Source organism: Neopelma chrysocephalum, unplaced genomic scaffold (assembly GCF_003984885.1).
Source record: "Neopelma chrysocephalum unplaced genomic scaffold, ASM398488v2 Primary Assembly neopelma1_138, whole genome shotgun sequence".
Classification (NCBI taxonomy): Eukaryota; Metazoa; Chordata; class Aves; order Passeriformes; family Pipridae; genus Neopelma; species Neopelma chrysocephalum.
The window spans coordinates 998,717-1,021,842 of NW_020897800.1; the positions used below are offsets into that span (position 1 = coordinate 998,717).

Consider the following 23,126-nt stretch of genomic DNA (forward strand, 5'->3'; position numbering starts at 1 on the left):
CAGCTCCTCTGTCTCCCTTACAGCTCCTCTGTCTCCCTTACAGCTCCCTGACTGCTCTAGAAAGCTCCAAAAGTCACGCTCTTGCCAGGAGGGTCTGAACCTGTTCACACTGTGCTGGGCCCTGTGCTGTTGAATCAGGGAGGATGTGGTCATTGGCTGTTGCCTGATGACTGTTCTGGGTCAGCCCTTGGTTTCAGCACTGGTCCTGCTGGGCTGCCAGCTCTCCCCTGGGCAGAGCCTGTACCTGAGGGCTCTCAGGGCCAGCCTGGCACCTTTTTGTGGTGCCAGGATAGTCCAGCTCTGATGTGAACAGTTCTCTCTAGGCCACCACAGAGGTGACCTGGCCCAGGTGTCAGCATTAAGCTGTTTTATATCCTGATATGTGAACAGCTCACCAGCTGTTGCCCCAAGAGGAATGCTGGCTTCCAGACCCTCAGTTACTGTGAGGACTGAGCTGTCCAGCAGAGCTGTTTTCAGCCTGTTTGTGGTGATTTGTTTAAAACTGTGCTAAGCAGTGAGCTCCCTGCTCCCTCGAGCCCCTCCTCCTTGGAGAGCTGCAGTGTGGCATTTACAGATGAGTTGTGTCAAAGCTCTTGGCCTCCACGCAGAGTTACATGTTCTCCAGGGCTCTGGGAACCAAGGAGCTGTTGCCTGTGCCAGGAAAACTTGTGAGCAGAAGAAACTGCAGCCCATCTTAATGATTGGCTGAGTGACATGGGATTTGCAGCCTTGTTCCTGGAGGAGCTGTTTGTGTGAGGGTCCCCAAAAACGTGTTCTGCCTGCAGGAATTCTCTTTATCACTTGATACCTGCTTGCCAGCTGAGCATCCTCTCCTCCTCTCTGCCTGTAAAGCTGCTTGTGCTTGCCTTGTCTCTCCTTTCTGTACTTCCCAGATGAAGTAGGACTGTAGATACAAACGTGCCTGCCAACACTTCCATCTGTAATTTGGACAGCAGTGTGAGTGTTGCTGATAGGGCTGATGTACCTTGGGGACGTTCTCCAAGAACCTGGAAAGGAGGGGATAACCCAGGGAAGGCATCCAGCATTTTGAGACTGGCACCTGTTACATCCTCAGCTGCCTGTTAGTCTGCTATGAGGTGGTGGGAATGACCTGGAGCTTCCCTGTGGCTTTGGCAGCCCCGTGTTGGATGTTTGTGTCCTGTTGGCAGCCGTGGCTTGGTGCCACCTCTGTCACCTGCATGTCCCATTGTTCCCTGCCTTGTCCACCTGCAGCAACCACTAGACTGAGCTGAGCTAACGTGGCCTTCTGTCCCCTCTTTTTGTGCTGCAAAAGCGAGAGGGATCTCGGTGCTTGTGAGACACCAGAGGAGTGTTTGGGTTTAGAGAACCCTGATGGGGAGGAGGCGGCGGCCCCGGAGCGGGAGGAGGGATCTCTGGCCAGCCTGGTGGATCCAGAGGAGCTGTCTGCCCCACGGGACACGTAAGGGCTTCGTTTCAGTCGCTGGTGTTGTGGTTGTGACAGCTTGTGTCCTTTTGTCCCCCCCTGTGCTGACTGGGCTCGCGTGTGAGCGGGAGCTGTGGTTTGGTGGGCACGGCACAGCTCCCCGTGCACATCCCAGCTGCTGTGCTGCTGTGAGGGTGCCAAGTGAGCAGTCTGTGCTGGGGGGGGCCAGAACAGCAGCTCAGCCCCGGGGGTCTGTGGCTCAGGACTCTGGGTGAGAAGGAGCTCTCTCTTTGGGAGAGCCTCCTCTGTGCCGGTGTCGCCGGCGAGGCCGCGAGTGCCGCCATCCCTGAGAAAGGCTTTCCCACAGAACTTGCTGAGTGGTGCTGAGGTGGGGGGGACAGCAAAAACCCAGCCAGTCACCCCAATTTTACAGCCACCAGGAACAGCATTGAAATAATGAAACACTGAGGTCAGAGCTCCTGCCTGAACCACCCTTCTGTTGCTGCGATTCCGATGGTGTTTGTGGATCCGTAGCTGCAGCTCCTCTGTGATAGAGGAGCTCAGTCCCTGTGATTGTGCTGACTCTGCACTCTGTGTCAGATGACACATCAGCAGATGCAACTGGAAAAATTAGGCAGTGTCTCCTGGGACAAGGTGGGGGAGAAGGATCTGTGCTGTGGAGGCCTGTGCAGTGTCTCCCCCGTTCCGCTGGGAATTGTGGTGCTGTGCAAACCCGTGTGTGCTGGATCTCCTTTGGAGCAGGAACTGGGGCAAAAGGAAGAACATGATTAAAAAGGTGGAAGTGGCTGAATTGCTCTGCAGAGCAGCCTGATAAAGGACACCTGGTGCAGGTGGCATTATGGGGAGCACCAGTGAAGCAGGATTTTTGCAGAACCCCACTACCTTCCTGTCTTGTTCTCTTTGCTAATGGCTGCACAAGTGACCTTTTCTCTTCTGACTCGAGGCTCTATAACTGGGGCTGTTATTTCCTTGATTCCTGGCAGAACAGAAGTCACTCTGCCTTATGCTGGCAGTCTCACAGCACAGTGAGACCTTCCTGCTCCAGCTTGCACTAGCAAAGAATGAATATTTTTCTTCATACACTAATCTCAATTTTCCCCTCCTTCCCCTTCAGCCTCTCTCAGACCTTATAATTTTGCTGCTGTCTGTCTCAAAAAAAAACCTAATTAGAACCAGACTGGGTTTGAATTTTTGGAGTGCTGGGGGCTTTCTGTTGCCTGGAGTTGGCAAACTCCCAGCACACTTCAGGTCGCAATTGCAGAGAAATACCTTGTCCACCAGAAGCACCAGTCCCTGGGCTGGAAGCAGGTGCTGATGGCATCTGCTCCTGTGCCTGCCAGCCTGGCCAGGGCTTTGCAGCTACTAGAGATCCTTCATGATCTAGGATTGCCCTCACAAGGTGAGCTCTGGTGGGCCAAAATCCGAGTTATTCAGGAGTGCTGCTGGGGCTGGGTGTCATTTATCAGTCAGAGCTGATGATCCACCAGTGGTGGGCCTGAGTGAGGCTTCTGGAGTAAGGGGTTCTGAGATTTTTGGGGTTTTTTTTGATACTCTTTGGGGGGGATGTTGCTGTTCCTTTTGTGTTACTCCGTTTTCTGTCACCCTTTTGCCAAAGGACCTTCCTCTCTTTGGTAGGCAACCTGAGGAGGAAATCAAGCACCAGCAATCCTTGAACCAGCCTACAGAAGAATCCCTGGAGGAAATAGTCAAAAATGTGGAGACAGAGCTTGAGCAAGAGGAAATTCATTTATTTCAAGCAAAGGAGGAGAAAATTCAGCAATTCCAGGAGGAGACAAGGCAGGAGGAGGAGGAAGCAGAGAAGCTTGATCAGCAAAAAGAAAAATCCCTCAGGTACTTCCTTTTTTACTCCACCTCCCCTGAGCCTTTCCAAGCTGGGATTTCATTGCTGCTGGTCACAGACCTGTGCTGTGGTAGCCACCACCTTGGAAGTGGTGCTGCTTCCCAGAGGTGTGGGAAGGGAGCAGGATCAAGGTTCTCAGGGAGGAGGAGGAGTGTGGGCCTCAGACAGTCCTGTGCATGAGGGTCTGCACACCTTGGGATGGCCAGTGCCCTGCTGTCAGAGCACAGGCAGCCTCAGGAAAGAGCTCTCCAACACTGGCAGGAGAGCATCTTCCCACCTCCTGTGAGATGAGCTCTGATTCCGTGCACACGCAGCCTTTGGAACTTGTCTCTGATGTTTAACCTGGGAGAAGTTTCCAGTTCAGTGCTTGGAGCTTTGCCACCTGGCAGATGTTCAAATCCTGGGCTAAATGGTCGTAACAGGACTGGAAATGGGAGCGTTAGAGGAGATGAGGTTACCCCAGAGGGTCTGTCTGGAGCTCTGATGCTGCATGTTTTACAGGGGGACTTCCAAACAAGGCTTCCAGGAACAGGGCAGAAGGGCTGGCTGTGTGAAACCCAGGGTCTGAGGGCAACACTGGGAGCTGTGTCCTTTCCCTGGGGGAATTTTTCTCTCGAGGCTTGTGTATTATTTTGGTGGACTTGATACTTATGTTCTTAGCACGCTGAGCAACCAGAAACAGCATCTTGCCATGAGATGTCCTGGGGGTGCAGTCTGGGTGTGAAGGAAGATGCAGAAATTGCCCCTGAAGGGGAAAACGTGTAGTAAAAGGTGTCATGTGGAAATATGGAGCTTCCAGATGTACTAATGCATCCAGGTGCCTTGCCTGGGAGCCTGCATCCATTTAATGAGAGTTGATTTCATTTACCTGCAAAAAAATCCCCAAACCAAGTGCAGCCTGTGATTATATGGCATGTTTTAAAACCACACTGCTCAGGTTTGATGCTGGGGCTGCATCTCCTGTGCCAGCAGCAGGTCCTGCAGGTGTGGGGGAAGTGAAAGATCTGGAGCCCTGAGGGAGCATAATTTGGGCAGGTACAGCCAAGTGGGAGCAGCAGCTGAGCTATGGCCCCTGGGGAGGTGACTGGAAGATATTAAAACCTCCTGAACCTTTTTTCCTTTTCTTTCTGGCTGCTCATCTCCCAGGGCTCCAGAAGAAGATTTGGCAAAGGTTTCTGAGGAGGAAGAGTTGCGTGTCAGAGAGGAAGGAGCTGAGAGACTGGTGAAGCTGAGAGCCAAGATCGCCTCAGAGACCGAGGCAGAGGAGGAGAGGATGAGGTGAGAAGTTCTGCTGCCATCCCCGGGGACACAAACTGTGCTGGGCTGGGAGGGGAGGATCTTGCACGCCACCAGCAGCTGCTCAGAGTGGAGGTTTGGAGCTGTTTCCCTGCCCTGACTGGGCAGGACTGAATCCTGACTTCTGTGTCCTTGTTACAAACCTGCCAGGGCAGAGCAGGAGGCCACGCTGCAGAAACTAAGGGAAGAGTGGGAATCCCAGCAGCTGATGGAGAAGGAGAGCCTGGAGAGGAAGCAGCAGCTTGCCTTGGAGGAAATGAAGCTGGAAATGGAGGAAGCCCAGCAGAAAGAGATCAGGGAGCTGGAACGAGAGAAGGAACAGTTCCTGAGCGAGGTCAGGGAGAGGTTAGACAGGGAGAAGAAGAAGGTGAGATCTTTGTTACAAACCGGGGTCAGCCCCGAGCTGTTCCTGCTGACCTGGCTTGCCTTGCAATGCTGAAACGTTGGGATTTAAATCGCACCTGTGTGTTTATGACGCACTTAAAGCACAAAGGGAAGGTGCCAAGTGGGCTGTTAGAGGCACACTGAGGAGGGGAGAACTCCCCCAATTGTTATTACAATGGTGATTAACTAACAATTATTTAAATAGCCATGTTGAATTTGAAGACAAGAGCAGGATAGTTGTGTGTCTTGCTAAGCTAAACCGAGCTCTGTTATCAGATCAGAACTAAATGAAACCACTTTATCAGCTCCAAACACCACTTTGGGTACAGCTTTAGTCCTCCAGGGACGTGGGGAGTCCTTGAATGGGGCAGTTTCCAGTTTTTCGAGCACAGCATGATTGAGATCCATCGAAATCCCCTGGGAGGGGGAAAGCACAGAGAGAGTAAAGGCACCTTGTACGTGATCCAGTTTGGAAGGGGGTTACCATTGTTCTTTTTGATGCTTATGCATAGAATTTAATTGCAAATGCATCCTGTCCCCAGACTGTTCTGCTCGTGTTTCCATAGGCAGTAGAGGAGCTGGAGGAGCAGTTTGCAGGTGAACTCCAGCAGCTGAAGTCTGCAGCAGAAGAGAAGCATCATGAGGTAAAGACAGTGTCCTTAGTATGTAAATTGCTGGGTTTTTCCTCACACTGTCGCCAAAGGTGACCAGGGAAGGCGGCATTAATTTTTTTTTCTACTTCCTCGCCGTGGTTCTGGTCTGGCTCAGCATTTGGCCGTGCTCCAGGCAGGGGGTGGTGAGACTGCACACACGGGGCTCCCTGTAGGAGGGCACTGAATGGAGCCTGTCGGAAGGGTGACGAGTCTCCGTGGGTGGCTTTCATGGCAGGTCATTTCCAGCCTGCAAACCCGGCTGGCAGAGGCACGGAGCAGCCAGGAGGCTCAGCTGCGTGAAGACCTGCAGAGAGCGGATCAGAAAGTGCAGCAAAAAGCCTTCCAAGTGAAGGAGTACGAGCGGGAGGTGAGTGTTCACCCACGTCCTCTCCCGAGGGGTGTGGTGAGGTCTGAGAGCCCAGGTCCCCTGCCCAGGGCTGACAGTGGTGCCTTAGGGGAGAGGATATCTCACCTCACTGGGGTGAAGCCTTTGTGCTCTCCTGATCACACTCTGGATTTCAATCCTTGGGCTCACATGGGAGGTGGAATCGTGGGGGGCTCTTGTCATGCAATGCTGTCGTTCAAAGGGAACATCTTCCCCTTTCATCCCCGCAGCTCAGCGAGCTCATGGGCGAGAAACGGCAGGAGGTGGAAAGAGACCACGAGAGGAGGATGGAGAGGATGAGACAGGAGCACCGGGAGGCCTTAGCCCGGATTAAGGAGCAGTTTGAGGAGGAGGTACCGCTCTCCAGAGAGTGTCCCCTGTGTCTGTTCACTCGTGGAGAGCCCTGTGCTGCACTGAGGGCCCTTCCTCACCCCCCTCAGGAGCGCAGGCGGAGGTCAGAGCTGCTGGAGAGGGTGCAGAGCGAGACCCTGCAGCTCTGGCAGTCCCACAACGCCCAGGTGAAGGCTCTGCAGGAGGAGCTGGAGGGGAGGCTCACTGACCTGAAGCACAGGCACAGGGAGAAGGTGAGGGGCACCCCTCTGCTGCTTGGGGGTGCCCAGGGTACCCCACACCTCGTGCCCCTGCTGCCCTCCACAGCCCAGGGGGGCTGACATAACTAAGAGGTCATGCTTCCCAGCCCGTGTTGTTCCCCCTGTGGCAGAGCTCTGCCAGGGGAGGGAGGAATTTGTACCATTCTCTCTTTAACTCAGTGTCTCCGTGCAGGAAAGAAAAATCCAGGATGCGGAGAACGAGCTTGAAATACGTGCAAAGAGCCTCCAGGCCAGATCAGAGCAGCTCCTCAGCCAGGTGAGTCGGCCTGGTGGGCTCACAGGGGTTCCCTTACCTGTGCCAGTCCTTTGGCTGCTTCCTCGTGGGGAACTGGTCAGAAATGCTCAGCCAGGGCTTCTGCTGCTGTCCCAGTTGCAGGTACAGCTTCCATCACAGGGCTAAGCATTCCTGGTGGTGCAGCCTCAGGGCTGGTGTTTGCAGTGAAAGCCTGAGCTGTGGGTTTGCTCAGCGCTTTGGGGGATAGTGAGTGACTGTGAGAGGGGCAGAGGGATCATGAAGCAAATCTGACAACAGTCCTTGGGTGTTTTGAAACTTGGGTCTGAGGTCTGTCCTTGAGGTGGTGCTCAGTCTCCTGGCTCTGACACTCACCTGCTTTCTGACCTGTGCCCAGGAGGAGGACCTGCGAAGGAAAAGGCAGCAGCTGCTGGATGAGGACAGGAGGACACAGCTGGAAAGGGATGTATGTATGCCTGAGCTCTGGACAGGGGCTGTGCTGCTGCTGGGGCTGAGGGCACCACGCTGAAACTGTGGCTTTAAAAAAAAAGAAACCATTACTTCTAAACTGTGAGGCTGAAAATCCCTCCCTGCCCCAGTCTGGAGTGCCATCCTGCTGGGAGGTGGATTAACTCCGAGCTGTTTCCCAAAGAAAAGAGACAGTCCTGCTTTTCCAGGACTGGTGTGTGTGTGTGTGTGTGCAGCTCTGGACCCCTGTGAGCCATAACCCCAGTGTGGTGTGTGTGCCTCTTATTTTGGGTTTGGGGAAACGACCACGAGGGATTTTTTTTTGTTTTCTTCCAGGAAGCTGCTTTGACCTCTCAGCTGCGCCTGGAGGAGAGCAGGAGGGAGCACGGCAGCCTCCTCGAGTCCGTCCGGCAGCTCAGGAAGTCTCTGCAGGAGCTGCAGGACCAGAAGGCTGAGCTGGAGGCCCAGGTGGACCTGCTGCAGACCCGGAGCCAGAGGCTGCAGAAGCGCATCGGGTGTGTAGGAGCAGTTTCCCACCCTGTCAGTAGCTCAGGGTGGGAATTTGCTCCTTTACCTCTGCTCCTCAGGTTTGTTTGTCTCCTCCACACCTGCCTTGTGTGGTTAGTGAGGTGCTGTGAGAGGGGCACTGAAATGCAGAGACTTTCCTGAGGTGGCTGAGCTGCTGGGGAAGGGTGGGAAGCAGTTTCCCTGCCCAGCCAGGGGTTATGATTGGCACAGAACTAACTCTGGTGCTGTCTCACACACCTGTGGCCCTTTCCCTCCTGGAATCTGGACACCACTGCAGCCAGGATGGACTGCAGGCTAATCAAGTGCCTCCACTGTTGCCTTTCCTGTGGCAGTGAGCTGGAGGAAGCAGTCAGGAGCAAGCAGGACACTCTGAAAGAACTGGAGGCAGAAGAGAGTGTGGAGTCTCCAAGAAAGCAAGCTGAGCTCCGGATTGAAGACCTGAGGGAAAGTACTCAAGCTGTGAGTAAAGCAGACTGAAGGTGTTTGCTTTGTGAGATCTGAGGCTGTAACTCTCTTGAAAATCCCAACTTTTGTTCCTTCTGTGTGAAATCATTTGAGGGGATGCATTTCTCTTTGCCACTGTGTTCAGTAGTATTTGCTGATTTCTATCTGTTATTAGTGGGTGGAGAGGAGTGTGGGATACTGGAGTCAAAAGCAGGGCTTGAGTTGGAATGGAAATGTCTGTCTCACCTTCAAAAAATCACATGAAGAACATCCCAGGCACTGTTTTTGGATCTGGGCAGTACCATGGTGGTGTCATTCCAAGTTTTCTCTCCTAATTGAATTCTTACAGGAGCCCTGGAGTTCTGTTTCCCATACATATTTCTTAATTTCTGAAATGCTTTACCTCCTCAGCACTCATCCAGAGAAACTGCTTCCCCAGCCTCTCAGAGCCACGAGGAGAGCGACTTCCAGTGTGATCCGTGAGTATCCACGTGCCAGAAATCCTTTCTTTTCGCTCTGCTTTTCCAAGCAAATGCTTTAGCTTGGATTTACACACGGTGCACTGACAGCCTGGTTTTTGGGAGGTGCTGTGTGGGGCATGCAGGAGGGCACAGGACTCACACCTGCCTCTCTGCTCCAGTGTCCGGAGCTACATCTCTGCAGAAGGGGCCTCCCTCCGGAATGCCAAGGAATTCCTGCTGCACCAGACCCGCTCCATGAGGAAGAGGCACTCGGCGCTGAAGGCTGCGAGGGTGCAGTGGCGCCAGGACCTGCAGAAGGCCCAGGAGGCACTGCAGGATCCCCACAGCTCCCAGCTCCTGGAGGGCATGCGCCAGAACCTGGAGGAGGTGAGTGAGCCCTGAGCTCCTGCACAGGGGGTGGATGCTGTGGCTGCACAAACAATCCCACAGCCCTGGGATCAATTCCTGGCTCTACAGGTGTGGTGACCCTGTTGGAAGTGGGGTTTGGGAGTAAAACCTTCTTTTCCTTGGGCTTTGAGCCACGTGCTCTGCTCTCTGTCCACACCACTTCCCGAGCTCTCGAGGACTCGGGGGCAGTTTCACTCCAGCATCATCATTTCCTGTGCTGAGCAGATTGAGATAATGAAAGTCACCCTGACTGCTGACACAGATCATTTCCTGTCATTCTGGTTTAATTTCCCTCCTCGCCTGGCTCTTGATCCCCTGCAGGAGGCAAAGCACTTGGACAAGATGAAGTCGGCCATGCAGAAAGGGCAGGTGCTGCTGCAGAAGAAGGAGGAGAAGCTCAGCCAGCTGGAGTCTTCACTGCTGGAGGAGGTGAACACCAGCATCACTCCCAGGGTCTTCCCAGCTGCATTCCCCCTGCCCAGAGCTCTTGGCCTCCTCCCCCAGGCTGGAGGCCCTGAGGGGCTGGTGGTCCCTTTAGCTGGTGGCCAGAGACTGGAGTTTGCCAGCAGAGCTGGATTTTGAAACACTTTCTGTGAGATCACAGGAGACTGTTGAGTGTGTGGCTGCAGAGAGCAGCCTGGAAAAGAGCCTAGAGAAAACAAGGTCTGGGATGGAGTCTGCTCTCCTGATCATGGCAAGCCTTGGAATGTCTTTGGCTCTGCCTGGGACCACGTGGCCTTGGGCAGGGCAGCAGCAGATGCAAGAGCACAGACTTTGGATGGTGCAAAGAGGGAACCCAGCCCTGCAAGAGTTCTGAGGCTTATTTAAAGCACAAAACACGTTGACTCCTGTCTAGAAGGGCCAGTTCACAGGGCTTTTGGATTTGGCCTCTCACACTTCCAGAGCCTGAGCAGTCTCCTGATGTTCAGTTTTTGCTGTCAGGGACTGAAGATGAGTTTGCCTTCACTTGACCTGTGCCTGACTGAGTAGACAAGCTGTAGGCAGATTTCCAGCAGCTTTTTTGTTTCGGGGATGATACAGCAGGTTTTGTTGCTTTGTTTTCCTCCTGAGCAGCTCTCAGATGAGGATACACTGAAGAGTGCTGCATGCAAGAAGGTGGTGACTTTTGATCTGAGCGACTCAGAGGACACAGAGAGCGCATCCATTGGAGAACTGTGTCAGCCTAAATGTAAGTGCCTGCCTGGCTCGGTGTGCTGTGCCCACCTGTGAGGCTCTAGACCTGTTCTGGCTTTGCCTCTCACCTCTCTGGTGATGTTCTCACTTATGCTCAGTGGTGTCTAAGGCAGGTCTGGTCCCCATGGTTGAGACTGCTCTGTGCATGAAACTTGATTGGAAAAACTTGTTTCCTGCCTGTGGTGGCAGATAAGAGGGATGGAGACTGTGCACGAACTTGCCCTTGAAATCTCTGTGCATTATAAAATCTGGTTGCAGCTCTTCCCTCTGCTGCTGCAGAGCTGTATTGCTCTTCTGCAGGAGTCTGGGTTTCCCCTTCCTCACATCCAGGGCAGGAGAGGCAATTCCCTCTCTGCTGCATGTGCTTTTGGTTGGCCTGCAGTTGCCTGTAGCTGGAGTTGAGGAGGGGCAGGAGGGTTGGGTTGCTTGCACAAAGGCTGCTTTCATTAACACTTGCCTGCGACCCCTTTTTTCTCCTCTCTTTCTTCAGTTGATTTGAGGACGGATTTATGGCCTGTCCCCCAGCTGGACAAGATCCAGCGCTTGAGGGACTCTCTGCAGTGTATCACCAGCGAGCTGAATGGGGTCCTGGGGGTCCTGGACTCCCTGAGCCATCACCACACTCCTCTCTTCGCCTCAACAGCCCGTGATGGCATCCCTCTGTCCACATATTCCTCCCTGGCAGGCCTGCAGGCAGGCAGCTCCCTGGGGGATATTTCCAGGGTGTCTCCCACCGACAGGTGGGCCTGGAACAGTGGGATGAACTCTGGTGTCTCCATCTCAGGGCGGTCAGTGGACAACATGCTGGCAGAGAAATGGCACAGGTATTTCCCAGGTGAGTCTCCTGTCCTTATTCTGTTCTTCTTCCTTGCCTTCAGCTTTTGATTTCTCAGCCCTGCAAGTTCTGGCTGCCTCACCCTTCCAATGCTGGAAGGGCAGATGCACTGGAGCTGCTGATAGGAAGGGTGCTAATGGGATAAGGAATGTTGATTTTGGTGAAGTCTGTATTTAATGTCTGTTTTCCAGATGGGATCCCATTGCTCAGTGGGAACCGCAAGCCTCAGGACAACAAGCTGGGATACATACCTGCAGAGTAAGGGTCTTATTCCTTGAGATGTTCCACTGTGCTGCTGTCATTTCTCTGGGATGATTATTGGATCACATACATAGCAAGTAGATAACAAATTGTAAATTACATGTTAATAACAACATGTTACATATTAAAAATCCCAAATCTTTGTTCTCGAAGCCTAGCCATGACATATTGAAAATAATAATAACAAATTACATATTAAAAATAATATTAGCTGTTCACTGCCACATGCTCAGGTGAGAAGGTGGCTTTTTGGTAACAGTGGCTCCTTCTGTAACAACCCATCACTTTCTCATCTGTTCTGCCCAGACCTCTTTTTCCCACCCACCCTCTCACTCTCTCTCACCTTCCCCAGTGAACAAATCCGGCAGTTCCAGCATTCCAGGTTCCGTGAGCCGGGGAAGATGAACATCGAAGGAATGATCGAGAGCAACAAGAAGTGGCTGAAAAGCTTCAGGAAGGACTCAAAAGCGTATCCTTTGCCTGGGTCTGGCCTTTAATTGTGTTCCTGCTCCCTGCAACAGGCAGGAGGAGGTGAGTGAATTGGGAGCACCAAAGCATTGAACAGCAATTTTTACTTTGGTGTCTGGTTCTGCAGAGGAATGTGGTGTTCAGCAGTTAGAGCATGAGCAACCTGTTTGCTGCTCCTTGAGCTGTACCTGACTGAGGAATTCTCCTCCCTTCCTCTCCCTGCTTGTGATGCTCTTTAGGGACACTGCTCTGCCTTAAAGGAGCAGTTAGAGCTGGTAATGTGAGAATTTGCACTGTTTGGTTCACATTTTTTAGAGTGGAGGAGGTGGTGGGGAAGAAGGGGGTCTACCATGGGCAGGCCCTGCTGAGCAGCCCAGGATGAAGTGAGGGCACCTGGAGACAGGTGGACCTGGCACATGGGGGTGGCCACAAGGGCTGGGCTCCCCCTGGAGCTCTTCTCCAGCTCCATTTCAAGGCATCTTGCAGCATGAGGTTGGATCCAGAGGGCAAGACCTCTCTGTGCTGTTAGCAGGGATGTTTCCAGGCTGTGTGGTACGTTGGTGTCTCTTCCAGTGTTCGCTGATAAGCAGCAAATCCCTGGGGCCTCTGTGCTGTCCTGAGCCCGGTGCACCTCTGAATTCCCTAATCCCCCTTTAATTCCATTTGACTGGGATGCAGCAGGCTAAATTCAGCATGTGTGCACAAGGCTGGCTCTGTACCTCAGTACCTGCCCTGTCTGGCTGTGCTCAGCTGTGCTAATTCCTGCTCTAAGCCAGGCTTTTCCTTCACCCGACTGCCAGACCTCTCTCCCCACGTGCACAGAAGCCCCCGACCAGCAGCGCCAGCCCCAGCCTCGTCCAGCTGGGCATGGATGAAAACAGGCAAATTAAGGTGTACCACTACTAAAAGGTGGGATTTTTTCTGGAGAGATGGTGGGGGTCTCCCTGTGGTGTGCTGGGTCTCAGTGATGCCCACCCAGCCACCACTGCTGTGTCTGTGTGTCCTTGAAAACAAGTCTCTTTGCAAGAGAGTGGAGGAAGGAGGAAGCAAACTTCCCAGGTGGATTCTTCTAATCCTGTAATGTGTCCAAATATACTTTATAGACTGTTTAATCCAGCGGTGACATATCAGGGCTTCGATAAATCAACATTTCCCTCATTAGTATTCTAGCAGTGGTGAGGCAGAGCTGTGAATCATGGAGGACTTTGAGTAACTGGTCAAGGGGGAGGATTTGAATCCAGCTGAGACTGTGCTGGAGGAAATGTGTCAGGAAATGAGCCTGCACCGATGCCCAGCAAATGCTCCCTGGCAGGTGGGCCGTGTCAGCTGGGCTGTGGCACGTGTGAGCGGGGAGAAGGAGCAGTGGAATGGTGCAGAGTCTGGGGACAAAATCAGGGAATGACAGATTCTGGCTCTTGGGGAATGTTCTGCTTGTTTGGGGTGGAAGCAACAGGAACTGAGCCAGGAGTGGCTCTCCATGGCAGCGCTGGACAAGCAGTCCCCCTGCTCCTCTCTGTGCCAGACTGGCCAGAGCTGCTCAGCCAGGCAGCTGTGGGAGCTCTGTTCCTGTGCCATGGATGTGCCAACGGGAGCAGGGATGGCAGGGGAATGTGAGGAGTGTCTGCTGGTGCAGGCACTGCTGAGGAGCTCAGTCTGCTGTGAATGTCGAGACAGAGCCCCACCTGCGTCCTTCCATGCCCTGGGAGAGGGATCCAGGGCTCAGCTTAGCAGCTGGGCTCTGCTTCCCTGGACAGGGCTGGGGAGCCCTGGGCATCCAGCCTGAGCCTGGCCTGGCTGCTCCTGCAGCAGCTCCACAGGGATCCTGGCAGAGGAGGGTTGTGGGACGGGCTCTGAAGGTTGGGAAGCTGGCTGAGGGGTGGGGGTGAGCAGCCCCTGGAGATGGTGGCTCGTGGCTTTGCTCACTGGGTGGCTGCAGTTGTGTTCCTTGGGAAAGGCCGTGTCCAGAGTGTATCCCAACCCCTGGGATGCACGAGCTGGGAGGGGGCAGATGGTGCTGCTCTGCTTGGTGGGGAGGGGTCAGGATTTCGTGCTGCTGAGCAGGAACGTGGTGTTTGGTTGTCTGTTTGTCAGTATTTTCTCCAAGCTGACTCTAAATATTTTATGCCCTAAAAAGATGCCGAGCCACTTGCCATTTTGCCTGGTGAGGACGCCTGCACTTCAAGGGATCCCATCTGTGAAAAATGATCTTCAAAGCCATTTCTCCTGAGATGCCCCTCACCCCCCGTGCTGTGTGTGCTCCTTGGGTGGGTGATGATGCACAGCCCCCTCCTGCTCTGCTCCTGGGTGGTGTGTGCTGGCACACGCCGTGAGCATGGCAGGGGGATGTTTACATGCAAATAGAAATATATTTTTGATGAACATAATTTTAAAACTCTTAAGAATGTCTGTATATTTTATTTTACTTTTTTTTTTTTGCTGATTTTCTTAGAATTTTTGTAATTACTCAGCCAGCCTTAGTCCTCTCTAGGAAGGGAGGGATCAAAACACGGGTTTCCCATCTGCTGTCGGATTGCACCAACCCCTGTCTGTAGGGATTTTGCTCTTAGTTTCCTGGATACTGGGGGAAACATGGCAATCCTTCCAGTCAGATGTTTTAGAAGGCACTCCATGGTTCTGGCTCACTGTGGCCAAAGCCATTATCACTGAGTCCACTCTGTGTGTTGGGAGAAGCATGGATTAATGCTGCAGAGAAATGCCAGTTTTTTTTAACAATAACTCTGTTTGAAACATGTTCCTTTTTCCTGTTAAAACCTGGGATAGCAGCTGTATCTGGTTTTGTACAAAATTAAATCAACATGAGCCTGTTTTGTGTGATGGTGGTGGTTGTAGCTCTGTTTTGTTGTAGCTCTGGGTATCCAGCTGTACATGCCTCTCACATCTTTCCCTTGCTTGTCTCTGGGCAGTCTCATATTTTGTCTTGTCAAGGTCATTTCTGGCAGTTTCCAAGACCACTCCAGCTCATCGTGGCCTTATTACCATTATTCTTTTAACCATCTGGTCGGGGTAGCAAATGCAGGGACAGAAAAAGCTAAAAACCAAAACTACAAGACCAAGACAAGGTGTTGTGCTGGAGCTTCTCTCTGGCACCTTGGGATCTGTTAAAATTGTGTAACTGGAGATTGGCTGAGGCTGCTGATTTCCCACGTATTTGGGAGCAGCCAGGAATTCCCCCAGCAGTGCACTGGGTGCTTCTGGGATCCTGTGGTGGGATTGCTGAGTAATGCTCTCCCTAGGAATTAGGGAGGATTGGTGATGTTCTTCTCTCTTCCCATGGCTTGTTCCTGTCCCCTCGTGGCTTCCTACCAGCCACCCCTGGGAGCTGGAGGACTGGTGAGGCACAGTGTGTGGATCAGCTGGTCATGCAGAAGTGGAGGCTGATAGTTTTGTCCTTAAAAAGAAAACTGACCACCACCAAGCCTTGACTTGCCCCAGTTCCTGCAAAGAGCACAGGGCAGCTCTGAGACATCCCAAGTCCTGTCTGGGCTGTGAGAGCCTCCTGGTGTGGGGGTTTTGCTGTGATCTGAGCCCAGCCTGGGGCTGGGCTGTGCGTGTGTGTCCGTGCTCACTGCCCTGCCTGTGTACGTGGAGAAGGGGATTTGCTTTTCCTGGAATGCCAGCGGAGTGTCTGCTGGAGAAACCCGGCGATTAGAAGTTAAAAGGGCAGAGCTCAATTACTTCACCAGGAGGAGCTCGAGCCATAAGCTCATTAAGGGCTTGGCCTCTGCCCGCCCAAGGAGGGACATTTCAGTCCCTGGCTGCTCGGACATCACCGTGCTCTGCTCCCAGAGCTGTGCCTTCCCAGGACAGAGGGAGCCCCTGGACACCCCGGCCATGCTGGGCACCCTGATGACAGCGCTGTTCTTTGTGGTGAGGGTGGTCAGACAGGTGAGTCCAGCTGGCATTTATTGCTTCCCTTTTATTTCTCCCCTGTCTAGGGCTGCTCTCCCTGGGGACAGGGAGAGGAGGCAGTGGTCTCCACTTAATCCTGGTGGGAACGGCCTTCTGTGCCTGCTCAAACCCTGGCTGGGAGGTTTGGGAGCCCCGTGGGCTCTGCAGCCCCACGACCTCCCGATGAGCTGCTCATCAGGGTGGTGCCAGGAAGGGTTCTGGTCGCTGGTGATGCGCGTGGAGGAGCAGCAATTTCTGTTGCTCTTCCCCTTTTCTCTGCTGTCCCCTTACCTCCTGCAAACCCTTTTGTGTGTGCAGCTGGAGACCAACCTGTTCCGTGAGGAGCCCCTGCCTTACCTGGTGTACCAGCCCCTGCCCTGGCAGATCCAGTGCGTGTCCCAGAGCCGCCGAACCAGCCGGGACAGCGAGGTGAGGGCTGGGGGCACCACCAGGGCAGCTGCCTCGGGGGGTGGCACTGCCTGCTGCAGAGCAGAAGGCGTGGGCAAGGGGGAGAGGTTTTTTTCCTCTTTCCCCCCGAAAGACGGAAAATAAGGTGATGTCAGGAGGTGGGATAAGATGAAAAATGCAGGAGAGGTATTTGTAGGCAAATTCAAGCTTATTTTTAGGAATGGAAATATCCCCCAGCAGATCTGGCATCCCAGGAGCTGCAGGTTCACAGTGTAGGGGCTGGAATGGGGAAAGCAAACCCAGCAAGCCTGTCTCCTTGCTGGTTTGAAATGCAGATCCAGTGAGGATAATCTGTGCCAACATCCATTCCAAGGTGTACTGGCACATTTCACAGCTCTGAGTCTGGATACAAAATTCCTTCCTGCCTCTCCTTGGAGGTCTTTTCACAAATGTAGATTAATTAATCAGTGCTCTTTAAGGGAACAACAGTAATCATGTTCCAGTTTCCCAAAGGGAATGGACAGTGGAAAGCTTGGTGGGGCTGGTCCTGTCCCTTTCAGAGATTCCCAGCTGGCCTGAAAGGGACTGTCCTCACTGCCTCTGCCTGGGATACAACTAACTCTTAGTTTTCTTCTCTACCTTTCTAGAGAGGCAGGAGCTCTCGGCACAACAGCGTCTACTCACTTTCTGGAGACAAAGGTGAGTATGGGGCAGGCAGAGAAGCATTAAAAAAAAAACAGGCCAGGTAATGGGGGAAGCTCAGGGCTGGGACTGTGGATGCAGCAGGAGAGCAGCACCTGCATCCTTCTTGCTGTCTTTCTGCTTCCAAAAATCTGTCCCTGTGACATTATTAAATGATATTTAATGGTGAGATATTTGTTAATGTGTGTAGTATCAGCCAGTGAAGGTCCCAGGGATGCATAACTGAATATTTAACAGTACATGTGTGGCTGTGCAAATCCCTTCTTCCCTCTTCCTGTGAAACCTGCCTCACTGACTCCCCATGGGGTCACACTGAGGGGGAACTCACACTATCCCACAAAACAGCCCCTCTTCCTCTTCTCCTTGTTCTGGTAAACCCTCCTGGAATTCAGCCCCCTTTCCTCCTTGCTCTGGTCTCCCAGGCTCTGCCCCTCTGCTGAAGCCAAGGGCTCAGCAAAGAGGATTTTGAGCAGTTCTATTCTTGGTGCCAATCGGATAAGGGGCAGTGGGGGCTGGGGGTGCTGCTGCTGTGACATCCCTCCTGGATGGCCCAGGGGCTCTGGTCACTGCTTTGGGGGTCTCACTGCCCTGCAGTGGGTGCAGGTCCCCGGGCAGACAGTGGCTGAGCTCCTTGGGCAGGAGTGTTTCCTGTGGAGCTCTGGGCAGAGCCAGGGCTCCTCCTGCCAGGCACTGCAGTACCCGCCCCATGGTCCTCAGCCTCTGCCCTTGGACCTGTGCACTGTGCAGGATTTACAGCTGATGCTGTGTCTTGTTAAGCAGGGCAGGAGGGAACCCCTTCCCAACGTGGACTTCTCTTATTTATCTTTTTACTTGGCAATTTCTTTTAGGCTGTGAAGGGAAATGGGTTCAGGTGACAGCAGTGAGTTTATACAGCAGCATCTGGCCCCAGGATTCCTGATGGCTGTTCGGGGGGTGCTTAGCAGTGACACACTGGCTTAGAGGAGCACTGCTGAGTGGCTTTGATGCAGTTCCTGTTGAATTTCACAATACTTCCCTAATGCCACATTAAGCAGGAGTGGGGAGGGCTCCCATTTGTCAGCATGAGAGCTTTATTGCTGTACAGTGCCGGGCTTTTTTTCTAATCTTATTTGTGTGTGCGAAAGTAAGTGAGCATCATACGTGGTGATTAAACGTGGGGAAGCTGCTGTCTTTGGGGAGTGGAGCTGTGTAAATAGAGGGCTTAGTGCTGCCAGGGAGGCTGGGCTTTACTTTGCCTCTTGTTCCCTGCTCCCTGTGCCCTGGAGGTGTCTCTGTGAGCCAGAGGAGTTGTGGTTTCACACTGAATTCTCCAGCCTCTTTGACTTCCCCACCGAGGAAAGATGTCCTGTCTGGGAACCTGGGGAGGCCACTGACCCTGTGGTGGGGATGCCAGAGCCCTGCCCTGCTCTATGCAGCCTGTTCAGGGCACTGGCACTGCCTGTGCTCACTGTGGTGCTCTGTTGTCCCCCCAGGTGATGTGACCCCTGATGCCAGCAAGGAGAGCAAGTTCTTCAGCGACCCTTCGGAGAGGGCAGCCATCACCATCCAGACCCACTTCAGGAGGTACCAGCAGCAGAAGCAGGAAAAGAAGTAGATACATCAGGCACCCGTGCCCTGCACTGTCCCTCCTGTTTGTCTGTTCTGTACCCCAGAGACATTTGGGGCTGTGGTGACTGTGAACCTGCCCCTGAACCTACCCCTGCACCCCCTTGGTGCAGCTGTAGGTTCTCTGCCCTTGTGTTGGTCGCTGCTCAGAGCGAGCTCTCTGTCCTGCTCAGTCCTTCCCCAGACAGCATTTGCCTCCTGGGCCAGGGTGCAGCTGGAGAGGGGCTGTTGAGGGCCTTGGAACAGGGGGTGATGCTGCAGGCCTGTCCTTGGCCAGCCCTTGGGCCACGATGAGTGAGTCCCAGCAGCTGTGTGGGTGGCAGTGGGGCCCTGCACAGCTGAAGGTGGTTGTGCTGGCTGGTCTCTGCCCAGCTGGGGCTTGTTTCACTCAGCACTGCCCCTCCCCTGCGCCTCTGCCTCCTCCACTCTGCCTCTGGAGTTGGGTGGAACGACTGCCTTTGTCCTCTGCTGTGGGTGGATGGCTGGCAGAGGTGCCAGCACAGTGTCCAGGAGCCAGCCTGGAGTGGGAATGTCACCGAGGGGACGTGCTGCAGGCAACCCAGGAGCTGAGCTGTGAGCTGATCTTACCTTTTCTTGGGGACAACTGGTTGGGGTGCCAGAGCAGGTGTGGGGTGGGACTCTGTCTCCTGAGGCTGAATCTGCTTTTCTTCCTGAGGCAGCCCTGTGGTAACGCTGGTGTTTGGGTTAGAGCCCACCCAGCCCCTTGGTCTGGTGTTTTGGTGCAGCAAAGCTGAACAGAGACCTGCTCCTGGTCAGGCAGGGACAGGACCCCAGGAGAGTCTTGGGTCTGAGTGTCTCTATTTCTGAGTGCTGCTGTTTGCAGCTTGAAAGAGGGAATATGAAAGCACAGAGCTCTGGGCCAGCAGAGAAACAGGAGATTTGCTGTGAGCAGGGGGGTGAGGGGGGACTGGGGGATCCAGGGAAAGGAGCAGGGCATGGAGGGGCTGCTGGCTCAGAGCCCTGAGCGTGGGCTCCAGTGCTGCTTTGCTGGGTCTGTTGTTGGGGTTTCTGTGCAGAGCTGCTGAGCTGTGCCCCAAGAGCCCTTTGTTTTCCTCTCCAGCCATAATCACCCTCAGCCCTCCTTACCAGGGCTCTGTCCCCAGCTGCCCCTACTTACCTTTGGCTTGGGAGGGGTGGTGTTGGGTGTCTGGACTCTGCCTGTGCTTGGCTGTGGTGGCATCCAGTGCTCGTGGCTCTCCTCTGGAGCAGGGCTGGTGACACTGGGTTGGTCACTGGGGTGCTGGGGGCAGTCTGGGCTGGCTGGCACCAGGAGGTGTGTGTGGCAGGTAACCTGGGCTCTGCCTGGAATGCTGTGCAAGGCAGCTGGTAAAGCAGACCTGAAAGGAAACTCTGGATTTCTGAGCTTGAGGGCTTTTTGTCTGTTTGCTGTTGAAGGCAGAGTTGGTGTGGCTGGTGTGGCTTGAATTCACTGTTCTCCTGCAAATCCTGCTGTGGCAAAGGGCAGTGGGCTCACTGGGAGCAGGGGGGTGTTGGGGTCTCGTGGGTGAGTGCTGGAAACTTGGGCTCTGTTAAACTGTGCAAGGCCAGGGCTTGTGCCTGCTGGGGAAGGGAAGGGGGAGAATCCTTGCTAAGATGTAGAAGGAAATCTGTACTAGCCAATTCCAATAAAGACCTATTAATCTCTGTTAATCTGTCCTGCTTTTTATCTTGCTAATCTACTTACTCTTACAGCTGAACACGCTTGCCTTTTCTATTTCTAATTCTAATTTCTCTTCTATTTCTATTCTGAGCCTGGTATTGGCATTTTTGGAGGTGCTGCCTTGGTGCTGACCCTGCTTTAAGATGGGGCTGGGCGCTTGCCTTTTTTTTTTTCCTTTAATCTGTGCTATGTAAAGGTTTATAAGTCTCTGATGTGCTCTGAACTGGTTTTGAAATCCTTACAAAAATGCTTGAGAAATTCTGGTTTGCTGGTCACCACTCTCCACTGCTCTTGGGGAGAGACAGAATGGGCAGGACTGGTTTCCCCTGGTTGATGGCAAACACTGGCCAGTGTGGGACAGACCTGCCTTTGGACAGGTTGCTGTGGGGACCTGTGGGTTGCCTGACTGACCCCATTCAGCTGCTGTGCTCGTGTTCTCTGTATAAGCACAGTACAAAATCTGTGTATTCCTTCATGCTAAGTTGGAAACTTACCATGGTTTTGTCTCCAGAGAGCTGTTAAAATTGAATTAATAGAAAAGCTGTACAGGGGTCAATAAGGAGGTTGGTGCAAGAACATGAGGGGGGAAATAGCAGCCCTGGCATTTGGGCATCATCCCTGATGCCTCCACACCAGCCTGGATGGGGAAGGTGCCCCTCTCCATCCGAGATGCTCCTTGGCAGAGGTTGGCTCCGAGTTGTACCTGAATAATGGCCAAAAACTATAAAAAATGGGCATAAGAAATTGTCTTAACAGCTTGTTTCTCGAGCCCAGGGGTGAACAGCTGCCAGGCTCTTGCCGAGGTGCTTCCAGCTCTGCAGGATTTCAGGAGTTACCTTAGTTAGGAAGAACCAGATGGCAAAGGAGGATCTGCTGACCACTGTGCCAACAGGGAAGGGGACAGCTCCATGTGGAGACTGCAGGTAATGTCACCAGTAGCACCAGTCACTGTATTTCCATGTAATTTTTCTTTGAGTATTACATTAAAAAAAATAATCAAGAGATATTGAAAAAATTACCTCTGCAGCACATGATTATAACTGATGAATTAAACCCTGTAAAGAGAGGGAAAAAAAAATAGAATGGTACAAACCTGTGTATAGATGCTCCAACTGCTGGTTTGAGTTAAAATAGGAAGTGAATCTGCAAGGAAAAAGCTGGAACCAGTGGGTAACAAGCATGGATGGAGAACTGATGAAAACTTGAGCTTATAAATTACAGAAAATAAGGAAATGAAAGTGCAGTTAGTTATTTAGACCTCGAATAGCACCAGAAGCTCCTCAGGAAGGTGAAGTTCTACTTGGTACTGTGGCACAGTCTGGCCGTGGCTGGGCTGTCCCACTCAGGACCCTGCTCCCATCCCTGACCCTCCTCCTGCCCCACGGCTCTGCAGGTTGGTAAGTGCCTTAGTATTCCTTAATATTTAATCCCTTTTCTTAGTATTCCTTAATATTTAATCCCATGTCTTAGTATTTCTGTATGTTGGCTGCCCTGGGCTGTGCCTCTCCCTCCTCCTGCCCTGCTCTGCCTTAATTCCCTGCTCACTTAACAAACGCCCGCGTATAAACATAACCTTTATTGCACACAGCGCTGGGTTTTTTTTCATAGAAAAAGGTATTAACACATAAGCATTTGCAAATTGAAGCAACTCCTGCTGTTTTCAGAACAGTAAAATAGCATGCAATGTCTCGGAGACGTTCCTTTTTAAAACCACCGACAAGATCAGGGAGAGAAAAAAAAAAAAAAAAGTCGCTGAGTCTTTCCTTGTGCCCCTTTCAAAATGATGTGAAATATATATATATGTTTACATATATATTATATTTTTAAATCTGTAACATCAAATTCTTTGTGCCCTGGTTTCTTTTTCTGTTCGGAGAAGAAGAAAATAGCTTCATTTTTATACAAAAGAGTTCGTTATGTACAAGTTTGTTAATTAAATATAAATGGCGCGGGGTCGGGGGGGTGGGAGGGAGACGAGCAGCATCCGGCGCGTGGCCCTACACCAGCGTGTAGGACTTGGAGTAGGCTCCGGCGCCCTGTTTTTGAGACCTGCCCACCCCTGACGTGCTCATCTCTAGGAGCGAGTCCCTGGAGCCCCCCACTTTGGAGTGCGTGGGCACCCGCGGCTCGGCGGCGGCGGCGGCGACGGGGGGCTCAGCCGCGGCGGGGGGAGCCGGGGCGGCGCTGGCGGCGGGCGCGGCCGCGGTGCCGGTCGTGCCGGGCATGGGGAGAGTCCTCTGAGGTAAGGTGGTTGCGGCCGAGGCCGGGGGAGGCAGCCCCAGGGGCTTGGCGCCGGGCTCCAGCGTCATGTGCCGGGCCTGCGCGTGGTAGGCCCGGGCGAGGTTCCGGATGGAGGCCTCCCGCGGCGGCACCACCGGGCACGGCTCGTGCGCGTCCGGCTTGCGGAAGAACGCGTCCGACTTGACGTACAGCGGGAGGTTGCAGTAGTCACCTGCCAGGGGAAGAGGAGGCGGGTGAGGCTCTGCAGTGACCCCTCTGCCCACCGCCCTCTGCGCGTGATGGTGTCCTGTCACAGGGAACACGTCCTGTCACAGGGAACACGGCGGGGCAGCAACACAAAATTGACCTGACCGGGGCAACGTGATGGATGGGACCGGCCAAGCTCCAGTGGGAAGTGTTGGATACAATGTCTTATACTGTGTCATCATGTAACACTATTGCTAATATTGTAATGTACAGAGTAATAAAGTATTAGAATGTGACACTATTGGTCTTGTTGTAATGCACAGAGTAGGAAAGTATTAGAATGTGACAGAATTGGTCAGATTCTAATGCCCGGGGTCAAAAAGTGTCAGAATATGACAGAATTGGTCAGATTCTAATGCCCGGGGTAAAAAGTGGCAGAATCTGGCAGAATCTGGCAGAATCTGGCAGAATCTGGCAGA

The 23,126-nt window shown here is 53.1% G+C and overlaps 3 protein-coding genes across 8 annotated transcripts in view; 2 read left to right on the plus strand and 1 right to left on the minus strand.

Moving 5' to 3' along the window:
• Nucleotides 1-14,314, plus strand: part of CEP164 (centrosomal protein 164) — a 31,555-nt gene extending 17,241 nt beyond the window's left edge. For 2 of the 4 annotated variants that reach the window (XM_027699314.1, XM_027699312.1), the window contains 21 exons: nt 1,295-1,441; nt 3,062-3,277; nt 4,434-4,565; nt 4,734-4,950; nt 5,534-5,611; nt 5,856-5,987; nt 6,236-6,358; nt 6,446-6,589; nt 6,789-6,872; nt 7,246-7,314; nt 7,653-7,831; nt 8,177-8,303; nt 8,700-8,767; nt 8,929-9,136; nt 9,479-9,586; nt 10,232-10,346; nt 10,842-11,186; nt 11,378-11,444; nt 11,800-11,916; nt 12,716-12,806; nt 14,050-14,314. In XM_027699314.1, the coding sequence (XP_027555115.1) occupies nt 1,295-1,441; nt 3,062-3,277; nt 4,434-4,565; nt 4,734-4,950; nt 5,534-5,611; nt 5,856-5,987; nt 6,236-6,358; nt 6,446-6,589; nt 6,789-6,872; nt 7,246-7,314; nt 7,653-7,831; nt 8,177-8,303; nt 8,700-8,767; nt 8,929-9,136; nt 9,479-9,586; nt 10,232-10,346; nt 10,842-11,186; nt 11,378-11,444; nt 11,800-11,916; nt 12,716-12,806; nt 14,050-14,142 (2,860 nt within the window). In that variant the 3' untranslated portion in view covers nt 14,143-14,314. Of the gene's footprint in view, nt 1-1,294; nt 1,442-3,061; nt 3,278-4,433; nt 4,566-4,733; nt 4,951-5,533; nt 5,612-5,855; nt 5,988-6,235; nt 6,359-6,445; nt 6,590-6,788; nt 6,873-7,245; nt 7,315-7,652; nt 7,832-8,176; nt 8,304-8,699; nt 8,768-8,928; nt 9,137-9,478; nt 9,587-10,231; nt 10,347-10,841; nt 11,187-11,377; nt 11,445-11,799; nt 11,917-12,715; nt 12,825-14,049 lie in introns of all 4 variants that reach the window. The other 2 variants (XM_027699313.1, XM_027699315.1) reach the window with 2 other exon arrangements.
• Nucleotides 14,315-14,615: 301 nt separating this feature from the next.
• Nucleotides 14,616-19,468, plus strand: LOC113975374. 2 transcript variants are annotated; one of them, XM_027699317.1, is made up of 4 exons: nt 14,616-15,821; nt 16,143-16,253; nt 16,880-16,931; nt 18,407-19,468. In XM_027699317.1, exons 1-4 carry the CDS (start codon nt 15,768-15,770, stop codon nt 18,526-18,528), a joined length of 339 nt encoding a protein of 112 aa, XP_027555118.1. In that variant the 5' UTR covers nt 14,616-15,767; the 3' UTR covers nt 18,529-19,468. The 2 variants fall into 2 exon arrangements, with proteins under 2 accessions (XP_027555118.1, XP_027555117.1); XM_027699316.1 differs by having other exon boundaries at nt 14,616-16,253.
• A 2,313-nt stretch (nt 19,469-21,781) lies between these two features.
• The window catches only part of DSCAML1 (DS cell adhesion molecule like 1), a 98,116-nt gene continuing 96,771 nt past the window's right edge, over nt 21,782-23,126 (minus strand). For both annotated transcript variants that reach the window (XM_027699309.1, XM_027699308.1), the window contains exon 33: nt 21,782-22,672. In XM_027699309.1, the coding sequence (XP_027555110.1) occupies nt 22,218-22,672 (455 nt within the window). In that variant the 3' untranslated portion in view covers nt 21,782-22,217. The remainder of the gene's footprint in view (nt 22,673-23,126) is intronic.